Below are 15,626 nucleotides of genomic sequence, written 5' to 3' on the forward strand. Positions count from 1 at the left end.
TCAAATTGAACAAACATTTTTAAATATAAAAATTAGGATTATTGCTGTACTTGAATAGTCAGGCTGAGGTCCTGCTCCATACCCATTTCTATAGCCTGGAAGAAAAAACATTTGTTTGGTTTTTTTATTAAGAGTTTTCATGTTTCTTGTTTTAAATGTGTCAAGAACTGTCTCAACAGTTTTTACCTGCTTCACTGAGAGCTCCAATTTCCCCACAAAAATTGAAAAATAAAACTTTACCGTTGTGTAGCTACTTTAAGTCCAATTATAAGAATGCACAAGCTAAAATTCAAAACAAAAATGAAAAATGTATAATACAAACCTCCATATGGATTTCCATTTTCATATCCAGCCCCAGGGTGAACTCCTTTTCCATATCCTGTTTACATAAAGTTGGAAAAATCCACATTTTCATCGTACTTTTTGTGCCACAATCTTTTTTTCTATTTTACTTTCTGCTTAGATATGTAAATAAAACATTTAAACTCACCAGCTTGAGCTGCTTTCCCTGCATACGGGTACCCAAGCCCTACACACAGAAATCTATTTAAAAACTGCACACCAACACTGTTGGAAGCACAAAATGACATCCTGAGTCAGAGCCGCATGCGGTTCTTGGACGATAAGCATGCGGCTGTTCGCCTCTTATCATATTTTCTTTAATACCGTACTTTCACGACCATAAGGTGCACTTAAGTCTTAAATTTTCTCCTAAATGTGCGGGGGACCCTATGGTGTGGCCTTAATGTGTTGTTGTGTGACTTCGGTAAAGAGGACCTAGGAAAGGACAGCATGAGAACAGTCCTGAGGGAAGTGAGGACGTGAAAGAAGACGCCCCCCTCCCATATAGCACAGAAGTAGAGGTTCGTGCATTCAGCAGAACAACATTGTTTTTTCAACCCTCAAAATGCCGCCTGCAAAAAGACAAGCTTGTGAAGCTCAGTTTAAACTGCAAGCCATCAGCTACGGGGAGGAACAAGGGAATCGAGCAGCTGCGAGAGAATTCAAGATGAATGAATCCATGGTTCATAAGTGGAGGAAGCTGGAAAACAAACTCTGACAAGACAAGGAGACGCAGCTGAGTTTCGGAAACAAAGCGAGGTTGCCTGTGTGGGAAGACTGACTATAACGCAGCAACTGGCCCGCAGATTACAACAAAAAGCTGTCCATCTTCCACCCCTTTTACTGGGACGCAGCGCCAGACGAGTTACGCCACAAGCTGTGAATGGATGGCAGATGCTTGAGCTATAACGTGTCTGCTTGCACTGTTGTTCGAGCTTTCACAAAAGCCGGCATTATTCATGAGGCGCCGTGCCGCAACGAGACGGACTCTGACGAAAATGAACCTGCCGTGTTTTATAGAATTTTAGCCCAGCTGTTCATTTCAGATACAGAAGATAAGGACTTTGATGGATTTTTGGATGCTGATTGATGACAGAAAAAAAATTAAAAATGAATCACAACCAACTCAGTTTTGCTCCCACTGCCTTTTTAAAACACGCACTAGTATGCATGTTTTAGCGTTAAATACAGAAAAATAATCACTCATAACTGATATTGCGCCGTTTAATCCAGTGCTGTTTTATTGTAAGGAGAGTATTGTGTTATTGGAAATAATATGGCTTTCATTGTGTGTTTGTGTGTGTAGGTCTTGGCAGGTCGGTGCCTGGTGTTGCCTCTTTGACCATCACAGTTAAAAATTTTGGCTCTTTGTGTCAAACTTGTTCGCCACTCCCTGTCCTAAGTGATAAAGAAGTATCTGCAATCAATTTTTACCTGCTCCATATCCATTGTTTAGAAAAGCATTTTCTCCTGCTCCATAACCTTTGAATCACACACAAAAAAGAGAAAAATCCTAAAACAAACTAGTCTTTTACATAGAATATATAAGTTTCATTAACCTTTTAGGATAATAATCTTAATTCCACTTATTTTTTCAAACTCACACACCCAAAAGGTTTACTTTATTTATAACAAAGCTTTAAATAAGTTTTGATTCCTCTGTTTGTTTACTTCTCCATCAACCCAAAAGCTGCATCAGAAATACTAAATCGATTGCTGATTCTCAAATACCTTTAGTTTGTGAGCCATCCAAACTACCAGCTGCTGCATTGTAATCTGGAAAAACAGATTCCATCACAATTAAAAACTATACTTGTACATATTGTCAATTCACATTGTAAAAAAGCTCTGAACACTATGTACCAGGTCTTGGTATTTTCATCCACTGACCATTCAGTCCACAGTCTGCAAACACCAAAAACATTATCAGAAGAAATTCAAGCTCTAAATCTTTATTAATCAAAGAATAAACAACAAATCTTTACCAAGTTTGGCTCCTGGTCCCTTTGAGGCAGAAGATCCCCTACTCTCTGAAAGAAAAAGAAAAGGTCAGAAATAATGAATAATTATTCATCCCCTTCAGTCCTTTTGCTGTTATTGACTTGCTTTTTCATTCATTACAGAAACAAGCTTATGTCAGTGAGTTAATTCATCTACAATTCATGCACTATGTGATAAAAATGGAAGTTTTGTTAAAGAGAATAGTCAGAGGTTTGATGGTATCGGACTAATTAGTTGGCCTATTATGCAGACACATATATGCAGGTGCAATTGATTTTGTAAACAGTGAAACTTGTTTTAGAGTAAAAATGTGCAAAACTCTTCCTGACTTTGAATAGAATTGCCATAAAACAGTCAACTTGGTTTTAATGTTTGAAACAGTTTTCAATTTTGTTTGCAGCTGCATATGCGTGTTATGTTTATGAGTGTGTTGTGCAACATTTGGAGGGAAATTCAACAGGAAAACAAAAAAATCCCAGAATTATTTAAGGGAACAATAAAATATTAAAAAAAGAGCTCACAAAAGAAAAAGAAACATCTTTACCTATGACATGTTTTCAGACCGTTAGATGATTTTCAAGCATTTATTTCACATCACAGACTAAGCTAAGTTGAATAAAATCGTGCATTGGATATTGTGTATAATAGTAATGGCTGATCCGCCAATTTGGAGTTATTCACACATGCAGTCCAACCCTAGTAGACACACCCAAACCTAGGTGTGGTTCAGTACCCGTCTCCCCAGCATGGATACTTGTGCCCTGCAGCCTGTCAGGTTGTGCGTCAGCCTCCTCTGCTGCAGACTCGCCCACACCCGCAGTGATCAGTGTTTCCTTTGGAGGGACACCGCCCCTTTCCTCAGCTGTTTCAGGAACAGCTTTGGTTTTTGGGGCGCCCCCCCCCAAACCTACAGCGTCTGCTTCTGCAGCTTTTTGCAGATGAACAGCATTTCCAGTCACATAACCTGGAGGCCACACATTTCATTAACATTCATGCAGATTAGTGCACTAATGCTATTCAAACAACCTTAAAAATATCATGTGGGCTCTTTTTGTCCTCAGTGATGCATGAAATAACCTAAAATTACTGCTTGGTCCTGGGTTTTGACTTGCATGTTTTCCCAACTAACCTGCCATTGACCCCCCCACCCCCACCCCCCTATTGGCTAAACACACCTGATCCAGGTCATCAACAGGCAGGATTTCTTAAAAAAACAGCAGGACGGCCCCTCAAACCCTGGAGTCTGAGACCCCTTAAGGATGATCTTCAGTTGTTAGAAAACACATGAGAATTTAAACTTCTGGGATTGTGGCGTGCACACGATGAGAGACAGAACTTACAGCACAATCAAAGGACGTTTACACTGATCTGTTCACTTCAGGAGCTCAGTTCCCTTTGGGTGGGCATGTTAACCCAGTATCTGCGAGGTCAAACTTTTTAGAACATATCTTGCTTTCGATGAAAATCGTGTTTTTGGTGTTTTTAACATATTTTTCTGATGATGGAGGAAATATTTTAAAAAATTACGATTTCTGAGTATTTATTTAGTTAAATCAATGTAAATCAGGAGCAGATGAAAAAATGCCATTTCAAAAAGATTGTATTTGTCATGCAGAAAAATACGCTGGGTGGCCCAGAAGCTCCCTGTTCCGCTCCATGCTGATGCATCCACTTTTATAAATAGATCCACGTACGTCTTCGTTTTCCTCGTACGGGCTGGCATCTGGCTCAAAACTGTTCTGCTGAATAGCTCCAATATTTCTTGCCTTGTTTATTGTACCGGGAATGTTAGGTTGGGAGTGTGAAGGGGTGTAAGTTAGCAGGAGAGCATGTAAACAGAGAGCTCTCAGCAACAAGGTGGGAAAGGCCCTGCCCACAAACTCAGAGGGGGATTTCTTATGAACTACTGCCGCTCTGCAGAAGGATTTTCCAAGAAAACAACAGGATTTTTGATTTTGGCTAAAAATTGCATAATCACAAATAAAAGACCACTGGGAAAACTTAAAATAGGTAAAAGGTGATCGGAATGGGTCTTTAAAAAAAATAAAAATAAGAAAATGTTTAAAAGAAAACAAAGTTTACAAGCAGGAACAGTGATGTTTGACCATTTCCTATTAAAACGGGAAATGGTTGTGCAGAATAAGAGACCAAGCTTGACGAATAATCTCTTCCTGGACAGGCGAGGAAATTCAGGTTAAAAACTAAGGAAATAAAATGACCTGCTTCAAACTACTTGCCTTGAACAGCTGCTGGTTCTGGTGCGGGTTTGCTTTGGGGAACCACGACTGCAGGTCCAGAATGGACCCCCTTCTGATTCTTGTCCTTTGGACCAATAGGTGCAGGCTCCAGTGAGAGGTGCTGCCCTCTGGCTTCAGGATATGCAGGTGCTGGTTCTGGGCTTTCCTCAGGCAGGATTGCTGTGTGTTTGTACTTTTTCCCCTGGGGCAAAGGTGAAGGCAGCTTTTGGTACTTCTCTTGGGTCACCATAACAAGGAGACCACCTGTAGGGGCCGGGATAGGTGGGGTAGCTGCTCGTGGGGTGACATCCCCCAACTGTGCCGTCATCTGCTGCTGCTGATGATGATGGTGGTGGAAGTGCACACCACCTTTGAGGTTCCTTTCACCTGATACCTCTGTTCCTCTAACAGCCTGGCCCTTTCCATTTGGCATCAGGTTGTAACCTGGCAACCAAACAAAGAAACATAATTTCAGTGAAAAAAATTGTAAAAGTATGAAAAGTGAAGATGTTTTTATGACTATGTTGTTAGATCTCTGTAATAAATCCTGGAGCTCTACGTGTATTTTTTTTTATCATTGAAACTTTAGTCAACAATCATATTTTTACATTTTTTTAAAATGTTTTGGATACTTTCTGAATCCAAAACAATTTTATCATGGAATCATAGCAACATCTATTTTACGAGACTTAATCAATTAATCATGATCTCCTCATCAATCACAAGTTCATAAAAAATCTCATACTTAACTTTTTCGGGTTTCTTTTCCCCCCTAACATTTCAATTTTGGTGGAATATTATGTGAAACTCACCGTTGGGCTGTCGTCCATATCCACTCAGAACAGCACCATTTCCACCATGACCTTGTAAAACAGTGTGGAAGATTGTTTAACATAAACAAATATAGAAGAATTAGGTAAAAACTGGTTTCCAATGGTTACAGTGGTTGTGCACATCTTTAGATTCATTTTCTGACTTATTAGGATAATTTTTCAAAGGGGAGACAACATTTGCCTGTTTTCTTATCAAGATGGCAAAAAGCAACTTTTGACCACAAATTTTTTAAACAAAAATTAGAATAAACTGGATTCTTAAGTCGCATTCCTGTTACTTTTAGCATTTCATTTATTGGAGAGGAACAGTCTCCTTTGCAACTGAAAACTATGATCTAAGACAACATGGACACAATAATGCTGATTTGATCTGAAATTCATTTTTATAGTTAAGCAAAAACTAAATAAAACTGTTAAATAATTATAATTAAAAAAATATATTACCACTTGGTTTAGTGCCATATCCTTTGAAAACTCCGCCTTCAGCTGTGGCTCCAAAACCTGTGGCGAGCAAATAAATGACAAATATTTAATCACATTGGTGATTTTTTTTTCTCTTTTGACCACATAAACATGAAAATATATTCAGATTAGATCAATATTTATAATTTTATGTCATAAATTTTCAAAAGTTCTCTATTGCCAATATGATGTAAGGTTTACTTGGCTGGGGTCTCCCTGAACCTCCATTTAAATGAGGATTTCCTGAAAAATACATTTAAAAAAAATCAAGTTAAAATGATTAAAAGTTCAGTTCTACACAGGAAATGAGGAAGTGTTAGTCTTACCGTTAGGTCTGGCACCATATCCATTAGGAATACTACCACCACCTTTATAAAAACAGAGAAATGTTTACACACAACAACCTTTAATAGGTCTGGATTTACTGCATCTTTGTGTGGCAAAGCGATACCTGATTTTGCTGGTTTTGCAGCTACTCCACCGCCTTGTTGTTCATAACCTAAAAGTTTGACAAATATTTATAATTTGGTCATAATTGCACACTGAACTATTGTTGAAAACAAAAGAATATCCCACCGTTTAGAACTGCTCCTCTATTACCAGTATGTGGTAAGTTTGCATAGCCTTAAATAGAAAAGGATTTTTTACTTAGGTAATTGTATAACTTTGTTTAATTTGATCTGAACACAGCAGGTGTTGCAGCAAAGCCTAAAATGTTACTATAAACAGGCACAAACTAACTGTATGATATAAAAAAAAAAAGAAATATGATGAGAAAGTTTGATCATCATTAACCTTTTACCGGTCCTTTCATCCCGCCATTTCCATAACGAGGTCCCAGAGCTGTGCTGCCATAACCGCCATTGTAGCCTATAAAATTATCGCTGGCATGTTTACCATTTTTCTGAATGAATGGATCCAAATGTCGACATTTGCTCTCAAACTCACCGCTGTTGGGCTGACCTCTGTCACCAGTTCTGCTCCCATACGCTGGAGGCCCAAATGCAGAGATTCTTAAAGGTTTGTTAGGAGATTCAACAAAGTTCCCTGATTTTTACTCACATTTCTGCTGGTTCCTAGCAGGCCGAGGAACTCCGAGGCCTCCCAACACTCCCCTCTGAACACCTTAACCCACACAGATCAAGTTCAGCAGGACTGGGCCGACATGAAAGTTCGGTTTCAGGAGATGAAGTTACCTGATCCATAAGGTGTTCGGCCATAACCCTTCATAAGTTTGCTTCCCATTCCTCCTTGTCCTGTCAAATGCATAACCAAGATGTAACTCATATCAAACCACATGAATATTTAACTTGACCATACCATATGCTCCATTTGCCGTAGAGGGTCCAGCCACCACGCCTTGACCTTCAAGACATTTACTGCATTAAATGTGTGTGATGTAAATCATCTTTAACTTCATATTAATAGTTTTGGAGGTCTTTAGCCCCTTTTATTATAGACCTAGCACCATATCCTGTCCTATTTTGTCCTAAAATATTAACATATTACAACGGTTCAGGGGAATTCGACTCGCTCACACTGTAATAACTCTGCCATAATTTTCTTTTGCAAGGAAAATGACTCTTTGATGATCCTCTAACAAAAAACATTCATTCCGAGTCCACTTTGTGAAGTTGCTGCAGCAACATCACTGTATAAAAAATAAAAATCTGTCATCATGCATTAAACGGGGGCCTTTTTCTATTCAAAATAGTAATGCCCCGATACATAATGTCGAGGCTTTACATTGATTCAGAACTTGTAAGACTCATACCAATAATTTTAGTAATTTTTCTAACGTTTTTTTGAAACCAAAAACTCCCGAAAATGCAAGTGTCATGTCATCCAAATACCATTGCCTTTAGTCGTTTGTCCTCCAGATTGAAGATTGTAACCTGCAACAAAAGCAATGCTTCACTGAAACCTGGTGTTTAGAATTTGTATGTAAATTTGGTGTAAAAATCTACCATTTCTCATTTGTTGTCCTGTGCTTGGGCCAGCCACAGCACCATACCCTATAGGAAAGTCGCAAATATTTAATTGCAAAATGAGTTCTTTTGATTTTATTTGTGCGTAATTTATTCATAAAATTGTCTGTGTTTAAGCAGTTATAATGGATGCATTGTCCACAGTTTACCATTGGGTTTTTCTCCTTGCCCACTATTACCACCAGTTTGAGCAACATAACCTGCAAAGATAAAATAAAAATCTGATTTTTCTTCAAACTGTTTGGAAGTTTTTGTCTTTGATGTTATTAAAAAATTTCCATCATACCAGATTTCAGTTGTCTGATGCTTGGGCCAGCTTTAGATCCATATACTGCAACAGAATGACATCTTTGCTCTTTTTCTTAATTTATTTCATTTTTTAAATAAATATTGACAATAAATCTGCCAAAAAAAAATGTTCTGTTTGGAAACACATTAGGAGCAGCAGAAACCACTCTGATGCATGACTATAGCTAAAAATCTATTGTAAAGAACAGATAAATACTGAAAATACAAAACTTTGGATACCATTGCCTCTTATTCCAGGTGTATACTGTGAGGCAGCTGCTGCCTCATAACCTGTAAAAAAAAAGATTTAGATCAGATCAACAATATTGGACGTTTTCTGTCCTTAAAAGTGGCCACATAAGGAAAAATTTCAAAAAGATATTTTCGTTCTCGTCAGTTTTTAGGGTGTGTTATTTTTTTCAAATGTGTCATCACCATTTCCTTTCGTCGCTCCATATCCACCAGCCTGAGGATTGAAACCTGCAGGATATCAATAGTTACACCCAAAGTTCAGTAAACGTACAAACGCTTCCTTAAAGTTGCAACACCTTTGATTTGTGGTCCAGATAACGGCCCAGCTGAAACGCCATATCCTACTAAAGGAATAAAAAGATATGTGAAAAAGATCCGAAGGTGACAGTGAAATTAGATTGTAATGTTACACAAAGCAGGAAAGTGAAGGTAAACCAGTGTTACCATTAGGTTGTACTCCATTTCTGTTGAACGAACCTGCAGGATTTCTTCCTGGTTTGGAAAGCAAAAGAGACTCAATGAAAATGCAGGGATTTTTTATTTTTCAAAACTCCTAATAACTCCATTAAGGAGGAAAAAAGCAAACACCACTGCAACTTAGCACATAAAACGATCCATGATTCTGCAGCAAATGTTAATAATTCACATATACTTCAGTCACATTTGTTAACAAAATGTTCAGAAACAAACAAAAAAAAGAGGACATTTCCCTCTTTTTCATTAATTTAGTCAAAGGCAGCTCTGAGCTTTAGAAGGTTATTTAAGCACCGTATAAAACCTATTTTATAAAACCTTTTTTTTTAAATATTAGATCCACAGAAAAACAATTCTTTGATTCCTTTACATGTACATGTTTCCTTTTGCTTCACTGCACTCCAGTAATTTAAACAGTTGGATCAAACTCATCTCAGATACCATTGCCTTTGGCTCCTGCTCCACCAAATGCTTGTTGAGCACCAAAGCCTGAAACACAAAAGCTCAAATCAAACATTTGTTCTGCGTTTTTGTTCCAATTAGAGTAAAAATCCTTTACCTCCGTTCATCTGTCCAGTGACTGGGCCGGCTTTGACACCATATCCTAAAAACAAAATTATGAAATCACCATTTTGCACACACATTTTCATTTGTTGAAGTAAATTATTTCTTATGGAGTCAGAAAAAACCCACATTTCTTGCAATTAGAGAAACAACTGAGTCTCCAACATTTTTATACGTTTAAATAATAAAAAAGAAAACGCTCAGTTACATGTTGCAGAACCTTTAAAGATCAGCAAAGCCTTTTGATGGGATGGAAAAAGGTTCTTAATTCTTTTCAAAGAGCAGCTTAGTCATGAGTTCAGGCTTAAATCAAGTCATGTGAGGTTTAGTGTCGTATTTCAGGGGGCAGCGACAGCTGGCAACAAAAATATGAACAGAATTCCCAAAACACTTTCCAAAAAAAACTTGAAATTCTGTTTTTTTATTTCCCAGGAACTTGCTCTTGCAAATTTCTACATTTTAAAATGTTCCAATTTCATTTCTAAAAACTTTCCACCAATTTATTTGATCTACAATTACAAAAAGTTTAATTTTCCTCTTCATCCAGTTTCTGTGAGCCGATACCGCTTTTGCAAGAGATTGAGTGACATTTGAAATGCAGAAAAAGATAAATAAATTGAAAATTACAATTTATTCGTGCAGATTTGAGCCAAGTCCCAAAAGTGCAAATTGAAATTACAAGCCCCAATCTCTTATTCTGAAGGTCTGCATTTGTGACCAAAAAAAAAATCATATTTTATCCAGCTCTCTATAATTAATGTGCTTCATAATGTTTAATGCTAAATTTTAAGTTAAGAATGTCTGTCTTTTTCCAAAGTATCTGACATTCAATAAGAAATAGCTAATGTTGTAAGTTATGCAATATATTTTATGTATAAAAAGAAAAGTTAAACGTGATAGGAGTGCCCTAAATGTTGGTTTTTTTTAGAAAAACATTTGCGGAGAGAAAAATTTTCTTTTCTTTAATAGAAAACGAAAAATAAAATGTAACTAAAATTCTACTTTTGGTGGAAGTCTTGTTTTTTTTTTTAGTAAATGTAAACTTATTTTTTTTTAAATCAAAAGTTTTCACTTTACGGACTTTTAATGAAACAGGATACAAAATCAGTGCAAATTACTTGTTTTTCCACATTTCTTTCACCTTAATCAGTTTTTGATACTCACCCAGCTGTCTACCCCCTTGTTCACTCATCTGTCCAGCCGTTTGTCCGTAACCTGTAAAGTAGAAAAAAAATATGGAGAGAAAAAAAAATCTATTTTTAAGCATATTTTCGAGTGAAAATGTAGAATAAAATAAAATTACCTTTCATTCCACTGCCTTTGTTCGTCCCAGCTGTGGCTCCATAACCTTTGAAAACAGCTTAAATGAGGTGAAACAGGCACTGATTTGGCTACAACTTAGTAAATTTGCAGTAATAAAATACATCGACTTTTGCACTTCTATTTCTGATTATACTCTCAGCTAAAACAGACCAAGATGTTTGTTTATGTTCAAAGAACTGACCTGGTCCCTTCATGGGATATCCAGCATATCCGTTTTGTGGCCTCACTGCATGACCCACACCTAAAAAAATAAATAAAATAAATTCAAAAGTGCAAGTTCTTTCTTTAAGGTGAGTAAATGTCTGTAAATCTTTTCTAAATTATGTTTAACTTCACCTTTTGATGGCATCAGCAATGTCCCCACACCTCTGCCATTCTGTGGTTTATATCCTAAAAATTAAGAGTCATGAAAAGCTGGAGCTTTTATTCTTCTCAATCTCAGTTCATTCAAAGACCCACTCCCACAAAAATACTGTTTTAACATGTTCTTGCGGCATTTTTCCGAGAGAATACGTTTAAAATTGCATTTCTGAGCTTTTCTTTATTCAAATCGTTGTGAATCAGGAGAATATGAAAAGATGTTTCAAAAAGATTGTATTTGTGATTTGCAGAAAATATGCCAGTTGGACCACAAGCTCCTTGCTCTGAACTCTCAGCATCGTGGAAGGGAAAGAGGGATGGGGTTTCTGCCACCCCCCACTACCACCACACAACACACACACACACACAATTCCAGAGACGAATTTCTAATGAACTTCTATTACTCTGCAGAAACTATTATTCTTACTATTAAAATTATAAAATGACTTTTTTTCTTGTTTCAATTTTGGCTAAAAATGACAAATCATAATTAAAAGAATACTAGGACTGCTTTTAAAAATAGATCAAAAGATGATCGAAGTGAATCCTAACAGAAGGAGAATAAGAATTTTCCACCATTAGGGCTGAAGTTTAGCTCCATTAGAAACTTCAGAGGACACAACACATCCTTAAATCAAATTTAGGTTTGCATTTTTGCAGGACTTCTCCTTTTATTCAAACAAAATCGTTACACTGGGCAGAAATTCTACTTAGATCTTTATGTTTGAGGATATAAAGCTTCAGTGTGTACAAGACTACACAAATATGTGAATTAAAAAAAGTAATAAGTGATGAATCGTGCAAAACAAATCAATCTAATCCTTCTTTGTTTGATTTTTGTGATCCAAAGAAGTTTTCTTTTTGGTAAGAAATGAAAGACAGACGGAGTAGGAAGACGTGAATGGGCCAACTGTGCAAACGCAGTAAAACTCTCCTGTTTTCACAGCAGGCTGTCAGATTTCGACTGTTGCTGCCACTGAAGCCAGGCCGCCTTTGATTTTACAGAGCGGGGCAGAGGGCGAGCAGGAAGCGGAACACGCCACAGTTTCCCATCACTTGAGATCCTGCAGTGGGCCGACCACACTGAGCTCTACAGCTCCGGATGCTGAGACCCCGTTTGGCATCATTGTCAGAAATTCACCAGGCAAACATGAACTTCTGAGATTTCTTCTTCTGAGTTTTCAGTTTTAGGATATGGGAATGGACTTCTTAATTATGAAATTAAAACACCTTTAACCACCATCCTAGACTATAAATCAGCTCATAACCAAGTTTTTTCCTGCTGATTCAGCAGATCAGAGGCATGGCAGAACATACCAATGTATGTTTCACACTGAAATAAGAATTCACACAGCTGGACGCTTTCCAGAAAGGATCACACTCATGTCTTTACATCCTCAAATGTTGCTTTTCCTTCTACAAAGACAACATCTTTTCCAACATTTTAATCCAGCTAAGAAAATGTTTTTTTCTGCTGCTCATCGTCTTGAGGGAGTAAAACGCTCGATCAATACTTTTATTAAGGTTTTTTTAAACTGTTCAATTGAGCAGGCACTTAAAGAGTTAAGGGGCGGGGGGACGGACTACACATCCATGTATTCATAGATTTTTGTTTTGAATAAAACCACAAAATATTTTAAATCATTTCATTGGACAATTTTGGTGTAAAATGGTAGTTGTGCGACACTGCAACCCAAAAATCTCCAGCACCATGTAGTCCACTTGTCACAGTAAGTCTTACTTCTTTTATTGTATTTAGACAAAGTAGTGATGATATTAAAAGATACACAGCTATGTTGACTGTAAGGATTGGAGATGCAGCAGAAATGAGATTTGCCTTTAAGTGAAGCAAAACTTTCTGAGGGAACTTCTTTGATTTTTCCGGGGGGGTTAAAGGTCAGCTCCATTTAATTTGATGCATTTAAATAAAAGTTGTGACCCGTTTTATAGAATTAAAATAGGAAACATAAAAAACATTCACATGATAAGGCAGTTAAAATGTAAAAAATAATTTGACTCCTTTTAAACTTTTTATTTTGAAAATCCAATTAGAAATGTTTAATTGAATATTAGTGTTTTAGTAAAAAAAAAGATGCATTAAGCATCTACTTGAAAGCAAACACATGAGGTTTTTTTCATAGTTGGAAATAAATTCAAGGGTCAAGAGGTTAATAGTTTAACAGCATGAAGAAAACTGAAAATAACATTAGAGGGTTTGGATCTAATGTAAAAATATCAGAAAAATACTTCTCAATGTTTTAAATGGATTGTTTGATTTAGAAGAAGCTGAACAACTCATTCCTATAATCTCCAGATCAGCAACACATGAGACAAATGGAAATCAACCAGAACACAACACGATGAAAAAAGGGATAAAATACCAAATCCTCATATTTCTTTAATAAATGTCACGTTTGACCCTTTTCACATTTCTTTGCATGATATCTCCAACAAAAAAAGTACTTCTGAGGACAAAAAAAAAAAAAAAAAATTCTGTTCTGTACTCACCCCCCGAATGCACTGCCTGCACCAACCAGAGGATCACCGTAGTGAGATGGAAGCATCGTCTCACCATTGTGGACCAGAGAGAAAAACTTAAGGGCCAGCAGAGAAGTTGGGATGCTGAAGGAGACGTTCTGAAGTGAGGCGTTTCCCCCCAAAATTAGGGTCTCATATACACTCTGGTCCGGGTGCCTCCTCCTCCAAGAGGTTGTCTGTCATCCAGATACAGGAAGATGCAACACACTGTGTATGATTGGCCATTAAAGGTCCAATAATTTGCTATAGAGACATTGACAAACAAAGGCCGTTTATATAAAATTATGGATAAAAGTCATAAAATTTAAATGCTTTTCAAAAAATTTTATAAGATACAAGCGACACAAATATGTTTCAAGCTTTTACTCTAAAACCAGGTTTTCGTCTTCATTGTGTACTGATCTTAATTTCAGGCAAACCTGGAAATTTGAAAGATTAACAAGATTCACAACCAGCATCAAGTGAAAGAAAACGTCTAAAACTGCAAAAAAAATGCTTCAGAAAAGATTTAAACGTTGTGATTTGTCAAATGTTGTTGGTTTTTTGGCTATGTTTAGCTCAGTCTATGTAATCTCCATCAACAAGAGCCCAAGCAAATAAAAGTAAACATGCAACTATCCAAAAAATAACTTGAAAATATGAGAAAAACATTGAAATTTGAATAATGAAGCACTAAAGCTAAAAAATGTAAATGTACATAAAAAGCATTATTTTATCTTTTAAGTTATGAAAACCTGAGAATAAAATAAGTCAAGTATGCAAGTTGAGGTCAAACATTTTCTAGTATTTTATTTTATAATAATGATGGTATTAATGACCTCATCCAAACATTGATTTTTGATTGAGAACTCTAAAAGCAGCAATCAAAGCCTTTTCAGCTCAAAGCATTTTTATAATTCCACAGCCTTGAGTGGTCCCAGAAGCATTTAGAGAAAAAGAACAGTGGACATAAAGAGAAAGATTTCTCACCTTTTACAGAGATTCCTCACCTTAAGTCCAAATCCTCCTCTTATGAGGTCAAGGAGGGGTTAATGTCTCACCTCGCAGTCCACCCGGACCTCTCACATACTTGGCCTCTAAACAAACTCAAACAGGGCCTGTCCAGCTTTTCACCAGCTGGTGACAAATAAGGATTTTAATTTATTGTTGCTAATTTGGCTTTAGATCTTTTTGGAAACTCCAGGCCAATTGATCATTCAAAATAGTCACAGGTTTTACTTGAGCCTAAAATAATGAGGAATATGCCAGAAACAATGGCAGCCATTTTTCTTTTCAAAAAAAAAAAAAAAAAGAACTTTATGGTCAGTGAAACAATTTACATTTTTTTTTATTCTAGATCTACAAAAATTAAATGGAGCATAATTTGTAAGGTATTTAAATTGCCAAATCAACACAAAACGGGTTATTTGGGCATTTCCTTGAATTCTCATTTAGAGCGCATCTCCAGGTGCTGTCAATCAGGCAATAAGAGTTTGTTTACCGATTAAACAAATTACCAAAAACATACAATTATTAGCTAAATAATCCTTCATCTAAATGTGAAATCCATGTCACAAAAAACAATGTTAAACTTTCTCAGGTTACTCAGGAGTAACACAGAAGTTTTCATTTGTTTTTGGAACCATCTTCAAACGGATGTGACAATTCATCAGTTCAGATAGGGTAGGTCGTCTCCCTCGAACAGACTGCCCACCAGTTCCAGGGCTGCTAGGAGGCTTGATGACTAAAGTCCACAATCAGGCCAGAACCTGTTCCAGTGGAAAAACATGTTCAGAAATAAGTCCAGATTCCACCTACAGCAGCTGGGGTCTGGTATCCAAGTGTGGAGAAGACAGGAAGAACACGATGCTCTTTCTGCACCAGATGCCTCTTGGTGGAGGCAGTGTGATGGCGTGGGACGGCTTTGCTCACTGTTAAACACACCTTGGTAATCATTGGAGGCAAAGGATGCAAAGAGTTGTCAA

The 15,626-nt window shown here is 36.9% G+C and overlaps 1 protein-coding gene across 20 annotated transcripts in view; it reads right to left on the bottom strand.

Moving 5' to 3' along the window:
* Positions 1-13,834, bottom strand: part of cmn (calymmin) — a 22,335-nt gene extending 8,501 nt beyond the window's left edge. For 2 of the 20 annotated variants that reach the window (XM_078937401.1, XM_011488030.3), the window contains exons 1-36: positions 13,633-13,834; positions 11,101-11,154; positions 10,946-11,005; positions 10,745-10,789; positions 10,606-10,656; positions 9,437-9,481; positions 9,319-9,366; positions 8,848-8,895; positions 8,700-8,747; positions 8,587-8,631; positions 8,392-8,442; positions 8,150-8,194; positions 8,013-8,063; positions 7,843-7,890; positions 7,729-7,770; positions 7,196-7,240; positions 7,072-7,131; positions 6,938-7,000; positions 6,824-6,865; positions 6,671-6,745; positions 6,452-6,499; positions 6,327-6,374; positions 6,202-6,243; positions 6,077-6,118; positions 5,858-5,914; positions 5,393-5,443; positions 4,581-5,024; positions 3,077-3,307; positions 2,328-2,372; positions 2,206-2,247; positions 2,074-2,118; positions 1,777-1,824; positions 491-529; positions 323-379; positions 187-201; positions 51-95 (exon numbers count right to left, since the gene is read on the bottom strand). In XM_078937401.1, the coding sequence (XP_078793527.1) occupies positions 51-95; positions 187-201; positions 323-379; positions 491-529; positions 1,777-1,824; positions 2,074-2,118; positions 2,206-2,247; positions 2,328-2,372; positions 3,077-3,307; positions 4,581-5,024; positions 5,393-5,443; positions 5,858-5,914; positions 6,077-6,118; positions 6,202-6,243; positions 6,327-6,374; positions 6,452-6,499; positions 6,671-6,745; positions 6,824-6,865; positions 6,938-7,000; positions 7,072-7,131; positions 7,196-7,240; positions 7,729-7,770; positions 7,843-7,890; positions 8,013-8,063; positions 8,150-8,194; positions 8,392-8,442; positions 8,587-8,631; positions 8,700-8,747; positions 8,848-8,895; positions 9,319-9,366; positions 9,437-9,481; positions 10,606-10,656; positions 10,745-10,789; positions 10,946-11,005; positions 11,101-11,154; positions 13,633-13,699 (2,332 nt within the window). In that variant the 5' untranslated portion in view covers positions 13,700-13,834. Of the gene's footprint in view, positions 1-50; positions 96-186; positions 202-322; positions 380-490; positions 530-1,776; positions 1,825-2,073; positions 2,119-2,205; positions 2,248-2,327; positions 2,373-2,894; positions 3,308-4,580; positions 5,025-5,392; positions 5,444-5,857; positions 5,915-6,076; positions 6,119-6,201; positions 6,244-6,326; positions 6,375-6,451; positions 6,500-6,670; positions 6,746-6,823; positions 6,866-6,937; positions 7,001-7,071; positions 7,132-7,195; positions 7,241-7,728; positions 7,771-7,842; positions 7,891-8,012; positions 8,064-8,149; positions 8,195-8,391; positions 8,443-8,586; positions 8,632-8,699; positions 8,748-8,847; positions 8,896-9,318; positions 9,367-9,436; positions 9,482-10,605; positions 10,657-10,744; positions 10,790-10,945; positions 11,006-11,100; positions 11,155-13,632 lie in introns of those variants that run through there. The other 18 variants (XM_078937403.1, XM_078937402.1, XM_078937412.1 and 15 more) reach the window with 14 other exon arrangements.
* Positions 13,835-15,626: the final 1,792 nt, after the last annotated feature.

The sequence above is a fragment of the Oryzias latipes genome, chromosome 19 (genome assembly GCF_053564925.1).
Source record: "Oryzias latipes strain Hd-rR chromosome 19, Olatipes_Hd-rR_3.1".
Lineage (NCBI taxonomy): Eukaryota > Metazoa > Chordata > Actinopteri > Beloniformes > Adrianichthyidae > Oryzias > Oryzias latipes.